The following is a 19,386-nucleotide window of genomic DNA, read 5'->3' on the forward strand; positions in this document are numbered from 1 at the left end:
CCCGGAACACCTTCTCTCCCTCAGTAGATATTTATTAACTATCTGTCAGGCACAAGTCCCAACCACCTCCCCTGTCTATAGACACCAGTGTAAGGACGGCCTCCCAGGACCTCGGAGTCCCTATGGCCTGCAGGCCTTGCAGGAGACAGAAGAGGAGAGATGTCAAACTCCCTTCTGTAAGGAATTCTAGGAACCTAGAAACTAGATCCAAATTTTGTGTTCCTTTATTTTTGCTTTCTCTACCCCGCTTTGGAAAAGCAGGAAAGCTCAATCCTAGGTGAGTGGATAATTGAAAACAAAGTTGAAGGGTCTTAAGGGTCGTAGGCCAGAACACACACATGGGGTCTGTGTGTTGCCCTGTTTGCCTGAGGACATGTGCCCGGGGTCAGCCAGAGTTGTCAGGTGGGGAAATTTGCCCTTAATTCCCACCCACTTCTCACTTTAGGCCCTCTCTCTCTTGGTGTAGGGCTCCTCTGCCACCCCATTCTAGGATCTCATCCCTGGGTCGTGCTCACAAAGTGCCTTGCTTTCTTAATAGGCTGTTTCTGTATCCTGGATAAATTAATTCCAGGAGGGGTTGCAGGAATAATACATTTTAGTAGGAGTCTCTCCTAAGTAAAAAAACTGTTAAGAGTCAAAGGGATTGAATCTCTTAATAGTGGAAGGGTTGGGGAGTGGCAGAGAGGATGGGGAAGGGGGAGTTTGGAAGCAAGACAGGAGCGGTTGAGATCCCTGGTTAGGCTACACCGGGAGGGCAGGAGGGGACAGTGCCCTCAGGCATGACCCTGAGAGAGTGTACGGGGCTCTGAGTCCTGTGTGGGCAATGGCACCACAGGGCCCTGAGTGTGTGTCAGGGTGGGGGCAGTGGGAGGATGCATGGGTATCCCTGGTCTGTGCAGTGCCCTGCGGTGGCACTGGGAGTGCGTGTCCGGGAGGGATGGGCTGTGGATGTTTGCGTACGAGCTGCAGATGGGATTTCCATGAGCCCATGGTGATTTTGCAAAATGAACACAGTGCAGTTTTAAATCCACACCTTTCGTCTGTTTTGTGCTCTAAAACAAAACATTAGGGAACTATGTGCAATAGAATATGCTCACTATGTAGATTTAAAAATCTATCTGGTATATAGCACTTACCGAAGCATGAAACTGTTGTCTTATTTGAATCTCACTATTATGCTAAGGTTGAAATAGTATAAATTTTTATCCCCATTTCAAGGTAAGGAAACTGAGGTTTAGACCATTAACCTAACTTGTCAAAGTTTATAAAGCAGATCTGCACTAGAACCCAAGTCTCCTGATTTGAAGCCTCTGTTCTTTGCACTGTAACACACATAACATTTTATTTTGGAGTTGACTGCACAGCGAGTTTTCAGATGTAGCAAGGTTCTCTGGCAAGGAGGTTGTTAGTATTCTTTAGGGCACAGGCTTTTATGGATGGGTCGCTGCAGTGTCCAAGCAGGGTAACAGGGGACAACAGGTGATACTGGAATGTGCATATTTAGGAAAGAAAATCCATTGGTTGTCTTCTGTCCTCTCAATCAAGTCACCAAACCTGAAAATGAGCAAATTAAAACCAGTGTAATCTAAATTACAGACAGTATAAAACACTAACACTAGGTGGTAAGGTAGTTTGAAAGTTAAAACTCTAAATCAGATGCTGTTGCTAAATTTGGCAAATGAAGGAAAATAAGACCAAGATCCTTATTTAATATCCTTGCTCTATGAAATAGTTTATGCTTTATTTAAAACAACAATAATAACCTTTTAGCTATCCCCATATTTAAAAGAAAAGGAGAAAAGGTTTCTGTTTATTTTCCTAATTTGCATTTAAATAGATTCATTTATCATTTATTATATATTAAGAACTAGATTTGTATATTTTCACTGAGTTTAAGCCAGCATAAAAACATTACTTTGCAAAACGTGGAAAAAAAAAAAAAACCCAAGTAGCTTACATGTAACATCTATCTTCTTAATGAGACAAAACTATGTTGGTTTCCAAACAAAGAGATAAAATTTCATTATTTAGACATGAACTTTCCTCCTGGAGGAATTTTGTTGTTTTATTACATTTTGTTGAACGTACCATTTGTATCTTCTCAAAAAAAAAAAGACAGTTCAAAATGTTTGAAACCACTGTGGAGACATTTTCTTTAGTTCTGGGGGTTTTTTTTTTCTTTCGATTTTTGTTCCAGTGTCTAGTTCAGGTGTCTTCCAGAAAGCCCAATTCAAATAGATCAAATCATAAAATGTCCTAGTTTAGAAAGGGTCAGCTTGTCTGGAGATTAGCAACCCCAGAGCCTGTGACCAACTCCCTCATGCATTTCTTTCATTCACTAAGTATTTATTGAGAGAAGTGGAGCTATTTGAATCAGCCATCCCCAGGCACTGAGGGGGCAGGTGGGAGGCAGAGACGAGGGGGCCGGGTACTGGCCACTGAATGGCCGCATGTGAGGGGCAGCATCCTCCCACCGCTGGAGCCCCACAGTGCCCTGGTGGCTGCCTTTTGGGGGGCAACTGCTCTGTGGAGCCTGGGCAGAGGAGTTCCTACAGTCACATGCAGGAGGCAGGGCAGTGTCCCAAGAGCCTGGATCAACAGACACTCAGTGAATGTGCCTTGGGTGGCATGAATGAAGCCCATTGGGGGGGCTTCACTTTTCTGAACCTGTTTTCCATCCGTAAAGTGGGCCTGCTGGAGGCAGTGAGATGATGCTTGTGAGTGGACATTTTGAACCCTAAAGCACTGGACAGATAGATGTCAAGGCTGAGACTAAGCAGCTGCATTTCTCTGGCTATTAAGAGCAATGCCAGTTTTCTTACAGTCATTCTTTGTATTCAAAAGTTAGAAATGTTAAGCTGTAGCAATGAATAAGCATTCTGACCCAGGAGACTCAATAAAACTAATTTTTATTTTGAATGGAAAAAAATACACTCCGGAAGTTTCCAAATTGAGCCGATTGTAAACCAGGATGCTTACCTCCATTCTGGGCACTGCTTATCCCTTGGAAATGAAGAGAAGCCCAGAAAAGAAGAGACTTGCCCACAGTCTCATGGGTAATTAGTGACAGAGCCAGGCCCAGAACCAGCCTAGTCCTTATCCCACTTAACTGCACACGCACATGGGTGCTTACATGCGTGTGCGCACACACACGTTCTCTCTCTGCAGCCAGCTGCAGTGAATGCAGCAGAAATGCTGGTGACCCTTGCAGGCAACCAGGCTCACAAAAGTGAGTATTATATACAATTAGGCAGCAGATTCAGGCCCAGAGAAGACTTGAGACTGTCCCTAGGAAACAGCCATGTTGGAGAGACCGTGGTTCCTGATATCACATCGACTGTCTGGTCCCTAGGTGCCTGAGATGAGTGTCACCTCCTTGGAGCACTGCCTCTAGCCTCCGGCATAGCTGAACTTTCCCAGAATGCGCAGCCCCCAGAGACAGCTCGTGTGCTCCAGTATGGAAGGCAGATGGGGCGCAGTGGCCTGGGTGCAGACCTCATTGTGTGAGAAGCCCATTCAATGAGGCGTGCGGTTCCTCCAGCACTCTTCGCTCTCGCCTGCCTTTTAACTCACTGTTGTTATTGCTTTTCTCCTTAACTGGCCCGTCCGTGTTCGGCTCTCCTTGCTCTGTAGTCTGGCAGGGACCTGGCGCCAGGCAATCTAATCATTCTGGTGCTAGCACATAACTCTCTGTTTATTAGCATATCTAAATACTCATTTAACAGAAAATACAGGGAAGGTCACTTTTAGGCCACTGGGATAGACAAGAAAGTATGAGTGAGCACTTTTCATCCTAAGTTCCAAGGACTTCAGGCATTTCAGATTTTCATTAATTCTATTGATTCTTTGGTCAACAAGGAAAAGAGATGAGGGATTATTTTTAAATGGGGTGGAGAGGCAGAATTTAAAAGAACAAAAATTACACAGTGAAGTTCCTTTAGACTCCTGGGGCACTTGTCTTCTTCCCCTCTTGTCCTTAATAGTAATTTTAAAAAGCGCTGACCGCGTGTCTGCCGTGTGGGGTTGGCTGTGGCTGGTGGACCCGGGGTGGCGCACGCCACCGATCCTGCCCAGCCTTCGCAGGCACCCCCAGCCTGGAGCATCTGCTGACACTTGACAGTGAAGGATGATACTTTTGCCCTTTATCTGTGTAGGTAGCTGGAAGTGATCTGGGTAATTCAAAAGGGAGAATCATCTCCAGATGATTCAATCCCATTTTATGCCCATTTGCCTTGGGAAGGTGGTGTGCTTGTACTTAACCATGGGTTGTCATAGCCTTGGTGTCCCTCTCCTGACCTCCAGACAAAACTCTAACTGCCCACAGGACACCTCCACCTGAAGGTCTCCTAAGCCTCGCAAACTCAGCATCTGAAACGGAACCTGCGGTCTCTCCTCCCCTACCCCAGCTTCTTGCCCTCCTCTTGAGGTGGTACCTAGGGGGCACCTTCTCTTACAAGGATCCAGGGTGCCATGCCAGATACCTGGCTGTCTTCCCTCTCTCTTTCTCACCCTCCCTCCCCAAACAGTTGGGAGTCCTCAGTCCCTTCCTAGCGACTCTCGCTCTGCCCACTTCACAGACTCCACTGTCACTCCCCACATCCGGGTTTCCAGGTTCTCACTCTTGCTCCCCAGGATTACAGCCTCCTAACCATTCTTACTGCTCCATCTCTCCCCGCCAGTCCACATCCCATGCTGCTCTCAAAGCTCACATCACATGTCACTGCTCAGCTTACAACCCTCCACTGACATCTTGCTGCCCGCAGTATATGGTCCAGGTTTCCTAAAGCCTGTGTCCAGGGCTCTCCATGGTCCCTTCTACCTCCCCAGCCACATCTTCTCCTCACATCCGGTCCAGAAGCACAGAAGTGGTGCTTTCAGAGCCCTCTACACACTGGGCTGCCCCACGGTTCTGCCCCTTTGATCTTCCCTTTGCCTGGAGCGCACATCTCACTCTTTCACCTGGCTAATTCCTACCTGAGTCAGGGTCAAGTCAGGTGTCACCTCCTTTGGGAAGCCTTCTCTGCTCTTCCCTCTCTTCACACCATCAAGAGAGGCTGCTACCTTGATATACCACACTGACCTTTATCTTGATAGATTTCTTTGTTGAGTTGCGATTTTAATCACGTCATATGCCAAGTTGTGCTAACACTGTATCTGAGTCCATGTTTGCTTTCCACACTGGCTTTTAAGCCACTTAAACTCAAGAACCACATATTAATCATTTTTGCCTTGTATAGTGCCTGGCGTGTAATGAGTGTCCGATAAATGCTGGTTAAACGTAACTGAAAAAGTAAATTCGCTTTTCCGTTTAAAGGGGAAAAATGGAATGAGGCTGTGATTCTGCCTTCCAGGAAAGCTGGCGTGATCTTTGCAGCTTCTCAGCCTACACCTGTGCTCCGTTCTTCCCTGCTCTACTCTGCAACTGAGCTGCAGCCTTTAGCTCATCCCAAGCTATGGACCATGAGTTCCAAGTATAGCGATCCTCTTCTCCAAAGGTTTAACACGTTTCCTGGCTATATCACTTGACTACTCTGGGCAGAGACTTACAGAAACTCCAAATTAAACCAGTTTGAATAATAAAGAGGATTTCTTGGCTCAGGTACTAAGCAAGTCCAGACACAGTGTGGAGATCAGGCAAGGCTTAATCAGGGCTCTGCTTGTTTCCTGCCATTGTTTTGGCTACACTCTTTCTCTGCCCATTGGCTTCACCCTCAAGCTGCCAGCAGAATGGGTACAGCAATTTGAGGTGCAGGGTCACAATGACAGTATCAGAGGAAGAGAAGTCATAGCTAAACAACTACAGTTCTGTTTTCCCAGGAGCTTCCAGCAAACTGCCCTTTGTGTTTTATTGTACTGAATTGGATAACATTCCCGTTTCTAAGACAGTCCCATGGGTCAGGAAATGTCATACACTGATTGGCTTAGATCTGGTGTCCTGAGAAGGGGTAACCCTTAGAGTGACCAGGCTTTCCCTTGGAATTGAGGTTCTGGTTAGCTCCCCTAAAAGTGAGTGGGCCACCTGTGGGAGAGGTGGAAACCTAAATGAAAACCAGGTACAGAGCCATGGGGAGGAAAATGGCTCAGTGCCCACTGTGCTAGGCAGTATTCACTCTACCCTTAAAATCCTCCTCTGCTGGTTCCTCATGGGTCATAGCAGAAACCCTGTGAGGCTGTGGAGTCACAAGAAAAGGTGACTGCGTTCAGAGTCAGTTCAACAATGTGTGGTCGGGCAGTGTAAGTGGGATGGGGCATGTTAGGATGCCCTGGGGCTTCCAACAAGTGTCTCTCTCTCCTGCTGGGGCAGTAGGGAGTGGATTAAACCTCCCACTTGTCTCCACTTCACCTGTCCCTAAAGCACGCATTGAGGGGGGCGTGGCTTTTGAGGATTTCTAAAAGCTTTTAAAAGGGGAAGTAACTAGGGAAAGTGAGCAGCTTCCTCCCCCTTCTCCTTGGTCCTCTTACTCATTTTCTCTCTTCCCCTAGGCTCTGTAGGGAGACATGGAGGCTGGTGGCAGGGCCTTCTGCTAAGGAGGAGGGCTCTCCTGGGAAGCCAGGGTGTGGGCCACCCCCGACCCTGAGCACGATGACTGGTCCTCACTGGGCCCCAGCAGGAAGGCTGCTTTTCTCCCAGTAGCTCTGAAAGTTCCTTGCTGTTGGACCCATACCCCCATGATGACTGTGCGCCCTCTTTCCCCCTCTAGATGTTCGACTGGATAAGCCACAACAAGGAGTTATTCCTCCAGAGCCATACAGAGATTGGAGTCAGCTACCAGCACGCCCTGGACCTCCAGACGCAGCACAATCACTTCGCCATGAACTCCATGGTGAGTGCAGGGTCTCTTCTCGGAGTCAGGAGAATAACGAGGGGAACGGGGCTGCGGTGGAGAGGGCAGAAACAGACTTCCAAGCTGAGGAGGAGTGAGCAACTCTGAACACGCGGCCCCTTGTAGCACTCCATTTGCCAAGACAGGGACGAACGCAGGACACGTGGTGAGCCGGCTGTTCCCGCAGCAGATTATGGCCTCATTTCTGCCTCCGGACCCTGCTTTACAGGGTGAAAGGAACGTGCTAGGGTTGTAGAAGCCATCAGCCCAGTGCAGGACTAGAAAGGAGAGTGCCCAGTTCCACTCTGCTGACTAAACCCACTGGCATGTGTGAGTCACTAAGCTGGGATGAGAGGCACCTCAGGCTGTGGCGCGTTGGAAACGGTTGAGTGAACTGGGCTGCTTAGACTAGAGAAGAGGAGCCTTGCGGGACACACAGTTGCTGCCTCTAGTTATGTGGAGGGCTGCCTTGGAGAGAAGAGGGTGGAATTGTTTTGTGTTGGTCTAGGAGGCAGAACAGTCCAGGGGACGGCAGTTGGAGGGGGAGGCAGCGCATGGCTCAGGAGGTGGGATGTACTGGAAGTTAGTGAGCTCCCCGGGATGGGGAGACTTCAAGCAGACACTGAATTCAGAGAGGGATGTTTGCTAGCTGTGTGGCCATAGGAAATTTACCTGTCTGTGCTTCCATTTCTTCATCTGTAAAATGGAAATAATAATAGCCACCTTATAGGGCTGCCGTGAGGATTCAATGAGTTAATTGTAAGGTGGCTGGAGATGTGCCTGGTACATAGTCCATTATCAGTAAATATTGGTATTATGATAATGATGATGCTGGTGATACAGGAATCTAGTCCAGATGACACCTGTAATTCCTCATAAAACTAACACTTTGGGATAGTAATTTTTCCACGTGGTCTCCCCAAGACTTTGAAATCTTGTCTGCCCCTTGAACCCGCTGTATCTGAAATGTCTGCAGCCTAAGCATGTCTCGACATCTCTCTCTCTCCCCTCTGCCAGCTCTTCCTGCTTGTACTACTGGTCCAAAAGAATAGCTCCACCATTCCCCGTATATCTGAACTCCAAAGACACCATATCATTTCATCTGGTGATGCTGGGAGAGGGGCAGGTGTTAGAAAAACATAAACACAGAGGATCACAGAGGCCAGAAAAGAAGATAATTTCATTTTCTATGGAGTTGTTTTAACAGTGTTATACACTGGACTATGTTATACACAGAAATAATTCTGGCCTCAAGTTTTCAGTGTCTAGTTAGGGAGATAGACAGTCATGGTACAGCTTGATATGTGCAGTGATAGAGATGCTGAGTGACGTAAGAACCGTACAATCTCAGTGGTTTAAAGTAATAGAGGTTCATTTCTTGTTCCTACCACATGCCCATCACTGGCTGATGGGAGCTGTGCTCATCGCACTCACTCGATGAGACTCCCAGACTGAGGGAGCAGCCACTGTCTCAGATGCAGCCAGTGCCTCAGCAGACAAAGCAAGTAGCCAAGCGCACGCTAGCTCTGAAACCTTCCACCTAGAAGTGACGCATTTCACTACCCAGCACAGTCACATGGCCACATCTAACATCGCGGGTGGAGGTATATGGTCCTACCTCCACATGTTGGGCAGGAGAGAGTGGGTGTTTGTGAATAGCCCTAATGATTAGCACAGGGAGCCATTGCAGGATGTAAGGTAGAGGTGAGCAGCGTGAGATTTGAATGGGAAGGGACCTCTGGCTGCGGAATAGAAGGTTGTGGGACCAGGCAGGGAAAAGATCAATAGTGACTGTGTTACCAATTTGGGCCACAGCAGTCTTGTCTTCATCTAAATGTAAAGACTAGTCCAACTAGTCTTCTATAATTATGTGTCATCCCAGGCTCGCTTTAGTCACAGAGGAGCAAACCAATTGATCACAGGTGATTAAGAACAGGAACTCAGATCTAGTCAGGTTTGATTATCTGTGTGCCTTGTGGATTTCCCCTGGTGAATTTTACAAATTCTGTGCCGGAATCTTCATGTCACCCAACTGCCTGGCCCTAAGGCAGACAAACTCATTTTAATAAGAAGCAAAGACAAACATGATTAGGGAGGTAAGTCTACCATCAAGCCCTTCAAAACAATGAACTACAAAGTTACATAGAAAGAACCTTTGAATTATCTGCACCATGCTCTTCTCTGTTAATATGGGTAACTGAGCGTTAATAACACATCAGAAACCTTTCCTCTGACACATTTACTTCTGAAGTCTCCATTTTCAGGACAAAAAAAATAAAAACGAGGGAGGAAATTTACTGAAGGGAAGCATCTTCTGGAGCTGGGAGGAGGAAGAGGAGGTTTAATACACAACAGCCAATTAGCATGTTCCAGCCCATCTCTAGTCTCCCCTTGCAGTGCCTGTTTAGCCTGATTAGGCTGGCTGTCCTCTCTGGCTGCAGGGCAGGGGAAGGGAAATCCCAGGGTTGTTTGATCAAATTGGCTGAACCGGTGCGTTATAAACGCGGCACGTGCTTTTGTTAACTGGGAGGTTTACAGGTTGCTTATTAAAAGGGACTTCCCCTAAGACGGATGTCAGCAACCCAAGGAGGTGAATAGAGGGAATTACAGACTCCTTTTCTCTGGCCTGAGTGATGGATGTTGCTGCCAAGAAAGAGATGAATTTAAGCAGCTACTGCTAGAGCCCAGTGACTGTAGGAATGATCAGTTACTCAGGGGAAGTGAGAATGTGGATTGTTTTGTAAGTTCACTGAGGCATTTCCTTTTCGGTTCTTGGAAAAGAACCTATACATATGCCCACACATCTGTCCATGTAAAGGTACATGCTTTAGGTACTTTGTTTCAGGCTACTTTCAGGTACTTTGTTTCAGGCTACAGGTGAGTTCTTTGCTACTGAATCCTGTTTTATCAGTGAAATAGGCCAGTGATCCCTTACCTTTCGGGGAGGTCACAGACCCCTTTGAAATCTAATGAAAGTTGTGGGTCTTCTTTCCAGAGAAATGTATGTGGACAACTTTTTTTTAGGCATTTTCAGGGGATTCAAGGGAATCCTAAAGCCTATCGATCACCCTCCCCAATATAAGATCCCAAGAACCTCATGACTTCTTTCTTCATTCATTCCACAAATAATTAAGGATTAGACATTGTGCTGGATGTTGGGCATATAGTGGTGAACAAAATGGTCTGTCCTCGGAGGTTCCAGTGGAGAGACAGATGATATTATATAATTTCATAAGTAAATATATAAATACAAATCAATAAGTCTTATGTTGGAAGAGTAAGTGCTGCTACGATGGAGGATAACAAAAGGGGCTCCATTTAAATGAGGGGAGGTCAGGTATATTTTTCAATTAATAATCAGTACTGACTTAATGCTTATTGTTCATTCATTGATAGTAATTAATGGTCTGTGAATTAACTGTATAAAGTACCAGTTCTTCTTTATAATTTAAAGAACCCCTAGGTATACTGTTTGGTAAATGAAAATGATCTAGTTATAATTCATCTGTTTTTTAAGTTTAGTTTTCATGTCTAGTTTTATATACCAGTTAAAGACCCGACCCCAGCTGAGGTGACCATTACTGAGAAATAATTGCATATCATTAAATCGTGGAAGCAAAATCAGAAATTTCCTAAATTTTGTCTGTCAATTGGTACCAATAAAGGCTATCAATTATTAACATGTGGATAGTGTGGGAGTATAATGCCCCACTGAGCATGGTACATGAGCAACTCTGAAAGAAAAAGGTTAAATTGGTTGATCTTTGGCTTTTTGTTATAACATGTTTTTTTGCAGTTTCCACTGGGGAATCCTATTCTTTTGATCTTTAATAATAATAATAATAACCCACCTACTAAATCCAGTAGGAAGATATTCTCTGGCTTCTTATAGTGCCTCGTAAAGCCAGGTTTCCTGAGCTCTCTGGGGCCCTCCTTTTTCTTAATTTCGCCTTCTGTTGTGAAAGGCTTTCTCACAAATTCTCCTTCCCCTGAGTGTGGCCTCCCGCTCTGATGGGAGTGTGGGCAGATGGAATTAGGATCGGGTTGTACTGTAACATGCAACAGAACAATCAGGTAGCCATCTATGCTCCAGTTCCTCGTGAAAAAGACACTCACAGGAGTACATACAAACAACACAGTCTTATTTACAATTTTAATTAGCCGGTTCTTTGGGGAAAATAAATTGCTAATGGTTTCTGTCTAGAGTTTTAAAATATGGAGTGATATTCATTTTCTATTGTTACGACTGTGAGGACTCACATTAGTGATAACCACGTGCAGCTGGACAGTAGGAAGCCTTTCTGCTGCCGTATGTTGATAGCTGCTTTAATCCTATTAATTTGCTCACCAGAGGCACATGCTGCCACTTGATGGTGTGCAAATCAGACCAATTGCAGCAAAGCCTGTGGTGCTCTCTTTGTTTTGAGGGGAAGTTAGAAATGGTAGCACCAAGGAAAAATCAGATCTGGTGCAGGAGAGGTAAAGATTCTGAGCAGGTTTCCTGACCCCAATTTGAGAAGCCTTGCTCTGGGGTCCTCTGTCATCTCTGATTCTCAGCAGCCCCAAACCATGATTCCACAAGTAATTCCCTACCCCCAAACAGACAGCACTTCCTATGATGAAGTGACCCCACTTCCATCGCCCACACTCCCATCAGAGCAGGAGGCCACACTCAGGGGAAGGAGAATTTGTGAGAAAGCCTTTCACAACAGAAGGCAGAATTTAGAAAAAGGAGGGCCCCAGAGAACCCAGGTTTTGGGGAACACACGCGTGCACGCACGCACACACACACACACACACACACACACACACACACAGGCACACACATGATTGTGATGTTTAATAGCCAGGATTTGACCCTGTCATAGCCACAGAGTCTCTTAGTACACATAAAACCTGTTGAAAAAGAGATGAGTCTTAGCTTGTATGCATTAGTCTTTTTTAGTACAATTTTTTTTTCAAAGAATCTTGTAGTAGACTTGCTAAAAGTGTAGATTTCTTTTTGGCTTCCACCCCAGTCCTAGAAAATCATAATCTCTGGGGGATGAGGCCCCCAAACCTCCATTTTTTAACAAGTTTCATGGGTGATTTATGTACCTATTAAAGTTAGAGAACTGTTGTTCTGTGGAGATGTATATGTATTTATAAAATAGTAACACCCTAAAATAAAGCATTACAGGTTCTGAAAGAGAGTCCACTTCTAGTATGACAGCATGAGGCACTATCCAACCTACTCTCCAGTGAAACTGGTGGGCATTATTTTAAAAGAACCATTTAAAGTCTCTAGAAATGGTCCTAAGTGCACACAGCAAATGAAACATTTATTCAAGAAAATTTACTAAAACTTGGTAAGAACAGCGAATCTCTGGTATTTGAACCAGGACCCTCTTTCCTCCCACCTCCCAGCTCAACGAAATGGAAACGCTACTCCAGACTAGTGCAACCAAGAACACAAGGTCTCCTTTGCCCCCAGCTCCCAATTGAAGGACTGTCTTCCCAGATAGGACATTTTCTCTCCTGGTCCAAGCTACCTGTTGCTGAATTTAAGTTCTAGGTGAGTGTGGCCAAGAGGTGGGGACTCCTTCTTCTGCCTTGCCCCCACTCATGGAGCAGAGGCTATACATGGGCACAACACTGCTGAGAAATAGTGTTGTCTGGGAATAGAAACAAACTATGAAACAGAGAGCCCCAAATCTTTTCCCAAAGCAACTGCATTTATTTGCAATAGAGAGTAGAGAAGTTCAAGCCAATAGCACTCTCAGAAATGCCCTTAGGGAAGTTATGGTGAGAGGCAACTGGGAGAAGATTTCTAGAGTCACTGGAGATATAGGGTAAATAGTAGGCAGGCTGGTTTGCCAGAGAGAAAGAGACTTCCTGGGGCCAGAACAAATCTTAAGTAGTGACCTCAGGAACTGTCCCTTCAAAGGAGCTTGGATTTGATTGGATAGATCTGTGAAGCAGATCTATATTTATACCCCAGGACATTGTTGAAAGCAATAGAGTAATGAGCTGGAAATGAGTGGAATTTAACAGCTGGGTGTGGTCAGGGAAAGAGAAAGTTAAAGAGAGGACTGCGAAGACCAGTGTCATCCCAGGGTGACTGTGGGCATACCCAAGGCTGCATCCCCTGAGGAGCAACATCAGGGGTTTCCCACTAAAATAATCCAGCCAGTCAGTAAACAAATAAGCAGGCAAATAACAATAACAAGCCCCAGAAGTGTGGGAATCAGTACCCAGAGATGCTACGATGTATTATCTAAGTGTCCAGGTTCCAACAAGCAATTATGAGCTATGAAAAGAAACAGAAATGTATGACGGGGTGGGGGGGGGAACAAATGGATAAAAAGCACACACAGGAAAAAGCAAGAAACAGAAAATGCCTGTGAGAGTGACCAGATACCAGATTTAACAAAGATTTCTAAGTAGCCATTATAAATATGTTTGTTTTTTAAAAAACAAAAACTGAAGGAAACTATACTTGAAGAAGTGAAAGTAGGTATGATTCTCTCACTAAACAGAGAATATCAATAAAGAGATAGAAATTATTTTGAAAAGTACCAAAAGGAAGTTCTGGAGTTGGAAAATACAATCACTGAAATGAAAAATTCACTAAAGGAGGTCAACAATAAGTGAATTGGAAGAAGAACCTTGAAGATAGAGCAATAGAAATTATGCAATCTGAAGAACAGAGAGAAAAAAGAATGAGGAAATATGAACAGAGCCTCAGAAAAATGCAGGACATCATCAAATGTACCATCATATGCATAATGGGAGTACTAGAACGAGAGAAGAGAGAAAGGAACATTTTTTTTAAATTATAGCTGAAATCTTCCCAAATATTGAGAAACAATCTACATAGCCAGGAAGCTCGAGGAACTCCAAGTAGGATAAAGGAAAGAGATCCACAAACAAATTCATCATAGTGAAAATACTGAAACCTAAAGACAGGGAGAAAATCCAGAAAGCAGCAAGAGAAAAAGAAGTTGTCACAGGGGAATCCCAATAAGAATAATAACTGATTTCTCATCAGAAACAATGGAGCCCAGAAGGAAGTAGAATAACATATTCAAAGTGCTTAACGGAAAAAAACTGTCAACCAAGAATCCCATATTCAGCAAAGCTATCTTTCAAAAATGAAAGTGAAATAAATATATTCCCACGTAATCAAATACTGAGGAAATTTGTTGCTAGCAGACACACCTTATGAGAAACAATAAAGGAAGTTCTTTATGATGAAAATGAGTGACCCCAGACTCTCTCTTTTGAATCTGTACGAAAAAGACAGAGAGCACTGGGAAAGGTAATTTTATAACTATAAAAGACAGCATAGGGCTTCCCTGGTGGCACAGTGGTTGAGAGTCCGCCTGCCGATGCAGGGGACACGGGTTCGTGCCCCAGTCTGGGAGGATCCCACATGCCATGCAGCGGCTGGCCCCGTGAGCCATGGCCGCTGAGCCTGCGCGTCTGGAGCCTGTGCTCCGCAACGGGAGAGGCCACAACAGTGAGAGGCCTGCGTACCACAAAAAAAAAAAAAAAGACAGCATAAGTGCAAATTTCTTCTTCTTTCTTCTCGTCACTGATTTAAAAATCCATTGTATAAAATAATATGTATACATTGTACTACTGAGCTTATAACATATAGAAATGTAACATATTTTCCAGTGACAGCACAAAGGAGATAAGAGTAATGCTGTACAGGGCTAAGGAAGTTACTCCAGATGGTAACCTGAATGCACAGGAATAGAAGAAAACATCCAGAAATGATAAATAAGGAGGTGAATATAACAAGAGCTATAAACTTAAATTTACTCTGCTTTCTTCTCTCACCTTCTTCAAAAGACATAAATTTATAAAAAGTGATACAATCTAATGCTGGGTTTATAACATTTATAAATGTAATATGTATAATAACGTCACAAAAAGAGGGGAAGGTGCTCACTCCCTCTTGGAAGAGCACCAGAATCACAACTAACTGCTGAACAGTCATCAACAGGAAGACACTGGAACTCACTGAAAAAGATACCCCACATCGACAGACAAAGGAGAAGACACAATGAGACGGTAGGAGGGGTGCAATCACAATAAAATCAAATCCCATAACTGCTGGGTAGGTGACTCACAAACTAGAGAACAATGTTACCACAGAAGTCCACCCACTGGAGTGAAGGTTCTGAGTCCCACTTCAGACTTCCCAACCTGGGGGTCCAGCAACAGGAGGAGGAATTCCTAGAGAATCAGACTTTGAAGGCTAGTGGGATTTGATTGCAGGACTTTGACAGGACTGGGGGAAACAGAGACTCCAGTCTTGGAGGGCACACACAAATTAGTGTGTGCATCAGGACCCAGGGGAAGGAACAGTGACCCTGTAGGAGACTGAACCAGACCTACCTGCTACTGTTGGAGGGTCTCCTGAAGAGGTGGGGAGTGGCTTTGTTTCACTGTGAGGACAAGGACACTAGCAGCAGAAGTTCTGGGAAGTACTCCTTAGCATGAGCCTTCCCAGAGTCCACCATTAGCCCCACCAAACAACCCGGTAGGCTCCAGTGTTGCGTCGCCTCAGGCCAAACAACCAACAGGGAGGGAACCCAGCCCCACCCATCATCAGACAAGAGAATTAAAGTTTTACTGAGCTCTGTCCACCAGAGCAACAACCAGCTCTACCCACCACCAGTCCCTCCCATCAGGAAACTTGCACAAACCTCTTAGATAGCCTCATCCACCAGAGGGCAGACAGCAGAGGCAAGAAAAACTACAATCCTGCAGCCTGTGGGGAAAAAAACCCCCACATTCACAGAAAGATAGACAAGATGAAAAGGCAGAGGGCTATGTACCAGATGAAGGAACAAGATAAAACCCCAGAAAAACAACCAAATGAAGTGGAGATAGGCAACCTTCCAGAAAAAGAATTCAGAATAATAATAGTGAAGATGATCCAGGACCTCGGAAAAAGAATGGAGGCAAAGATCAAGAAGATGCAAGAAATGTTTAACAAAGACCTAGAAGAATTAAAGAACAAACAGAGATGAACAATGTAATAACTAAAATGAAAACTGCACTAGAAGGAGTCAATAGCAGAATAACTGAGGCAGAAGAACGGATAAGTGACCTGGAAGACAGAATGGTGGAATTCACTGCTGCAGAACAAAATAAAGAAAAAAGAGTGAAAAGAAATGAGGACAGCCTAAGAGACCTCTGGGACAACATTAAACACAACAACATTCGCATTATAGGGGTCCCAGAAGGAGAAGAGAGAGAGAAAGGACCCGAGAAAATATTTGAAGAGATTGTAGTCAACAACTTCCCTAACATGGGAAAGGAAATAGCCACCCAAGTCCAGGAAGCGCAGTGAGTCCCATACAGGATAAACCCAAGGAGAAACACACCAAGACACATAGTAATCGAATTGGCAAAAATTAAAAACAAAGAAAAATTATTGAAAACAGCAAGGGAAAAACAACAAAAAACATACAAGGGAACTCCCATAAGATTAACAGCTGATTTCTCAGCAGAAACTCTACAAGCCAGAAGGGAGTGGCATGATATACTTAAAGTGATGAAAGGGAAGAACCTACAGCCAAGATGATTCTACCTGGCAAGGATCTCATTCAGATTCAATGGAGAAATCAAAAGCTTTACAGACAAGCAAAAGCTAAGAGAATTCAGCACCACCAAACCAGCTCTACAACAAATGCTAAAGGAACTTCTCTAAGTGTGAAACACAAGAGAAGAAAAGGACCTACAAAAACAAACCCAAAACAATTAAGAAAATGGTCACAGGAACATACATATCGATAATTACCTTACACATGAATGGATTAAATGCTCCAACCAAAAGACACAGGCTCACTGAATGGATACAAAAACAAGACCCATATATATGCTGTCTACAAGAGACCCACTTCAGACCTAGGGACACATACAGACTGAAAGTGAGGGGATGGAAAAAGATATTCCATGCCAATGGAAATCAAAAGAAAGCTGGAGTAGCTATACTCATATCAGATAAAATAGACTTTAAAATAAAGAATGTTACAAGAGACAAGGAAGGACATTACATAATGATCAAGGGATCAATGCAAGAAGAAGATATAACAATTATAAATATATATGCACCCAACATAGGAGCACCTCAAAACATAAGGCAACCGCTAACAGCTATAAAAGAGGAAATCGAAAGTAACACAATAATAGTGGAGAACTTTAACACCTCACTTACACCAATGGACAGATCATCCAAAATGAAAATAAATAAGGAAACAGAAGCTTTAAATGATGCAATAGACCAGATAGATTTAATTGATATTTATAGAACATTCCATCCAAAGAGAGCAGATTACACTTTCTTCTCAAGTGCACACGGAACATTCTCCAGGATACATCACATCTTGGGTGACAAATCAAGCCTCAGTAAATTTAAGAAAACTGAAATCATATCAAGCATCTTTTCTGACCACAAGGCTATGAGATTAGAAATGAGTTACAGGGGAAAAAAACGTAAAAAACACAAACACATGGAGGCTAAACAGTACGTTACTAAATAACCAAGAGATCACTGAAGAAATCAAAGAGGAAATCAAAAAATACCTGGAGACAAATGACAATGAAAACATGATGCTCCAAAACCTATGGGATGTAGCAAAAGCAGTTCTAAAGGGAAGTTTATAGCTATATAAGCCTACCTCAAGAAACAAGAAAAATCTCAAGTAAACAATCTAACCTTACACCTAAAGGAACTAGAGAAAGAAGAACAAACAAACCCCAAAGTTAGCAGAAGGAAAGAAATCATAAAGATCAGAGCAGAAATAAATGAAATAGAACCAAAGAAAACAATAGCAAAGATCAATAAAACTAAAAGCTGATGCTTTGAGAAGATGAACAAAATTGATCAACCATTAGCCAGGCTCATCAAGAAAAAGAGGGAGAGGACTCAAATCAATAAAATTAGAAATGAAAAAGGGGGAGTTACAACGGACAGCGCAGAAATACAAAGCATCCTAAGAGACTACTACAAGCAACTCTATGCCAATAAAATAGACAACCTGGAAGAAATGGACAAATTCTTAGAAAGGTATAACCTTCCAAGACTGAACCAGGAAGAAATAGAAAATATGAGCAGACCAATCACAAGTAATGAAATTGAAACTGTGATTAAAAATCTTCCAACAAACAAAAGTCCAGGACCAGATGGCTTCACAGGTGAATTCTATCAAACATTTAGAGAAGAGCTAACACCCATCCTTCTCAAATTCTTCCCAAAAAATTGCAGGGGAAGGAACACTCCCAAACTCATTCTATGAGGCCACCATCACCGTGTTACCAAAACCAGACAAAGATACTACAAAAAAAGCTTACAGACCAATATCACTGTTGAATATAGATGCAAAAATGCTCAACAAAATACTAGCAAACAGAATCCAACAACACATTAAAAGGATCATACACCATGATCAAGTGGGATTTATCCCAGGAATGCAAGGATTCTTCAATATATGCAAGTCAATCAATGTGATAAACCATATTAACAAATTGAAGAATAAAAACCATATGATCATCTCAACAGATGCAGAAAACGCTTTTGACAAAATTCAACACCCATTTATGATAGACACTCTCCAGAAAGTGGGCATAGAGGGAACTTACCTCAACATAATAAAGGCCATATACGACAAACGCACAGCAAACATCATTCTCAATGGTGAAAAACTGAAAGCATTTCCTCTAAAATCAGGAATGAGACAAGGATGTCCATTCTCACCACTATTATTCAACATAGTTTTGGAAGTCCTAGCCACGGCAATCAGAGAAGAAAAAGAAATAAAAGAAATACAAATTGGAAAAAAAGAAGTCAAACTGTCCCTGTTTGCAGATGACATGATACTATACATAGAGAATCCTAAAGATGCCACCAGAAAACTACTAGAGCTAATCAATGAATTTGGTAAAGTAGCAGGATACAAAATTAATGCACAGAAATCTCTTGCATTCCTATACAATAATGATGAAAAATCTGAAAGAGAAATTATGTAAACACTCCCATTTACCACTGCAGCAAAAAGAATAAAATACCTAGGAATAAACCTACCTAGGGAGACAAAAGACCTGTATGCAGAAAACTATAAGACACTGATGAAAGAAATTAAAGATGATACCAACAGATGGAGAGATATACCATGTTCTTGGATTGGAAGAATCAATATTGTGAAAATGACTATACTACCCAAAGCAATCTACAGATTCAATGCAATCCCTATCAAATTACCAATGGCATTTTTTATGGAACTAGAACACATCATCTTAAAATTTGTATGGGGACACAAAAGACCCCGAATAGCCAAAGCAGTCTTGAAGGAAAATAACGGAGCTGGAGGAATCAGACTCCCTGACTTCAGACTATACTACAAAGCTACAATAATCAAGACAATATGGTACTGGCACAAAAACAGAAACATAGATCAATGGAACAAGATAGAAAGCCCAGATATAAACCCACGCACCTATGGTCAACTAATCTATGACAAAGGAGGCAAAGATATACAATGGAGAAAAGACAGTCTCTTCAATA

The 19,386-nt window shown here is 43.4% G+C and overlaps 1 protein-coding gene across 10 annotated transcripts in view; it reads left to right on the plus strand.

Moving 5' to 3' along the window:
• The window catches only part of KALRN (kalirin RhoGEF kinase), a gene marked incomplete at its 3' end in the record, with an annotated part of 643,513 nt that overhangs the window by 238,136 nt on the left and 385,991 nt on the right, over positions 1–19,386 (plus strand). For all 10 annotated transcript variants that reach the window (XM_082839566.1, XM_082839572.1, XM_082839575.1 and 7 more), the window contains exon 6: positions 6,702–6,824. In XM_082839566.1, coding sequence (XP_082695692.1) covers positions 6,702–6,824 — 123 coding nt within the window. The remainder of the gene's footprint in view (positions 1–6,701; positions 6,825–19,386) is intronic.

This window comes from Leucopleurus acutus (genome assembly GCF_964270905.1).
Source record: "Leucopleurus acutus genome assembly, chromosome: 5".
NCBI lineage: Eukaryota > Metazoa > Chordata > Mammalia > Artiodactyla > Delphinidae > Leucopleurus > Leucopleurus acutus.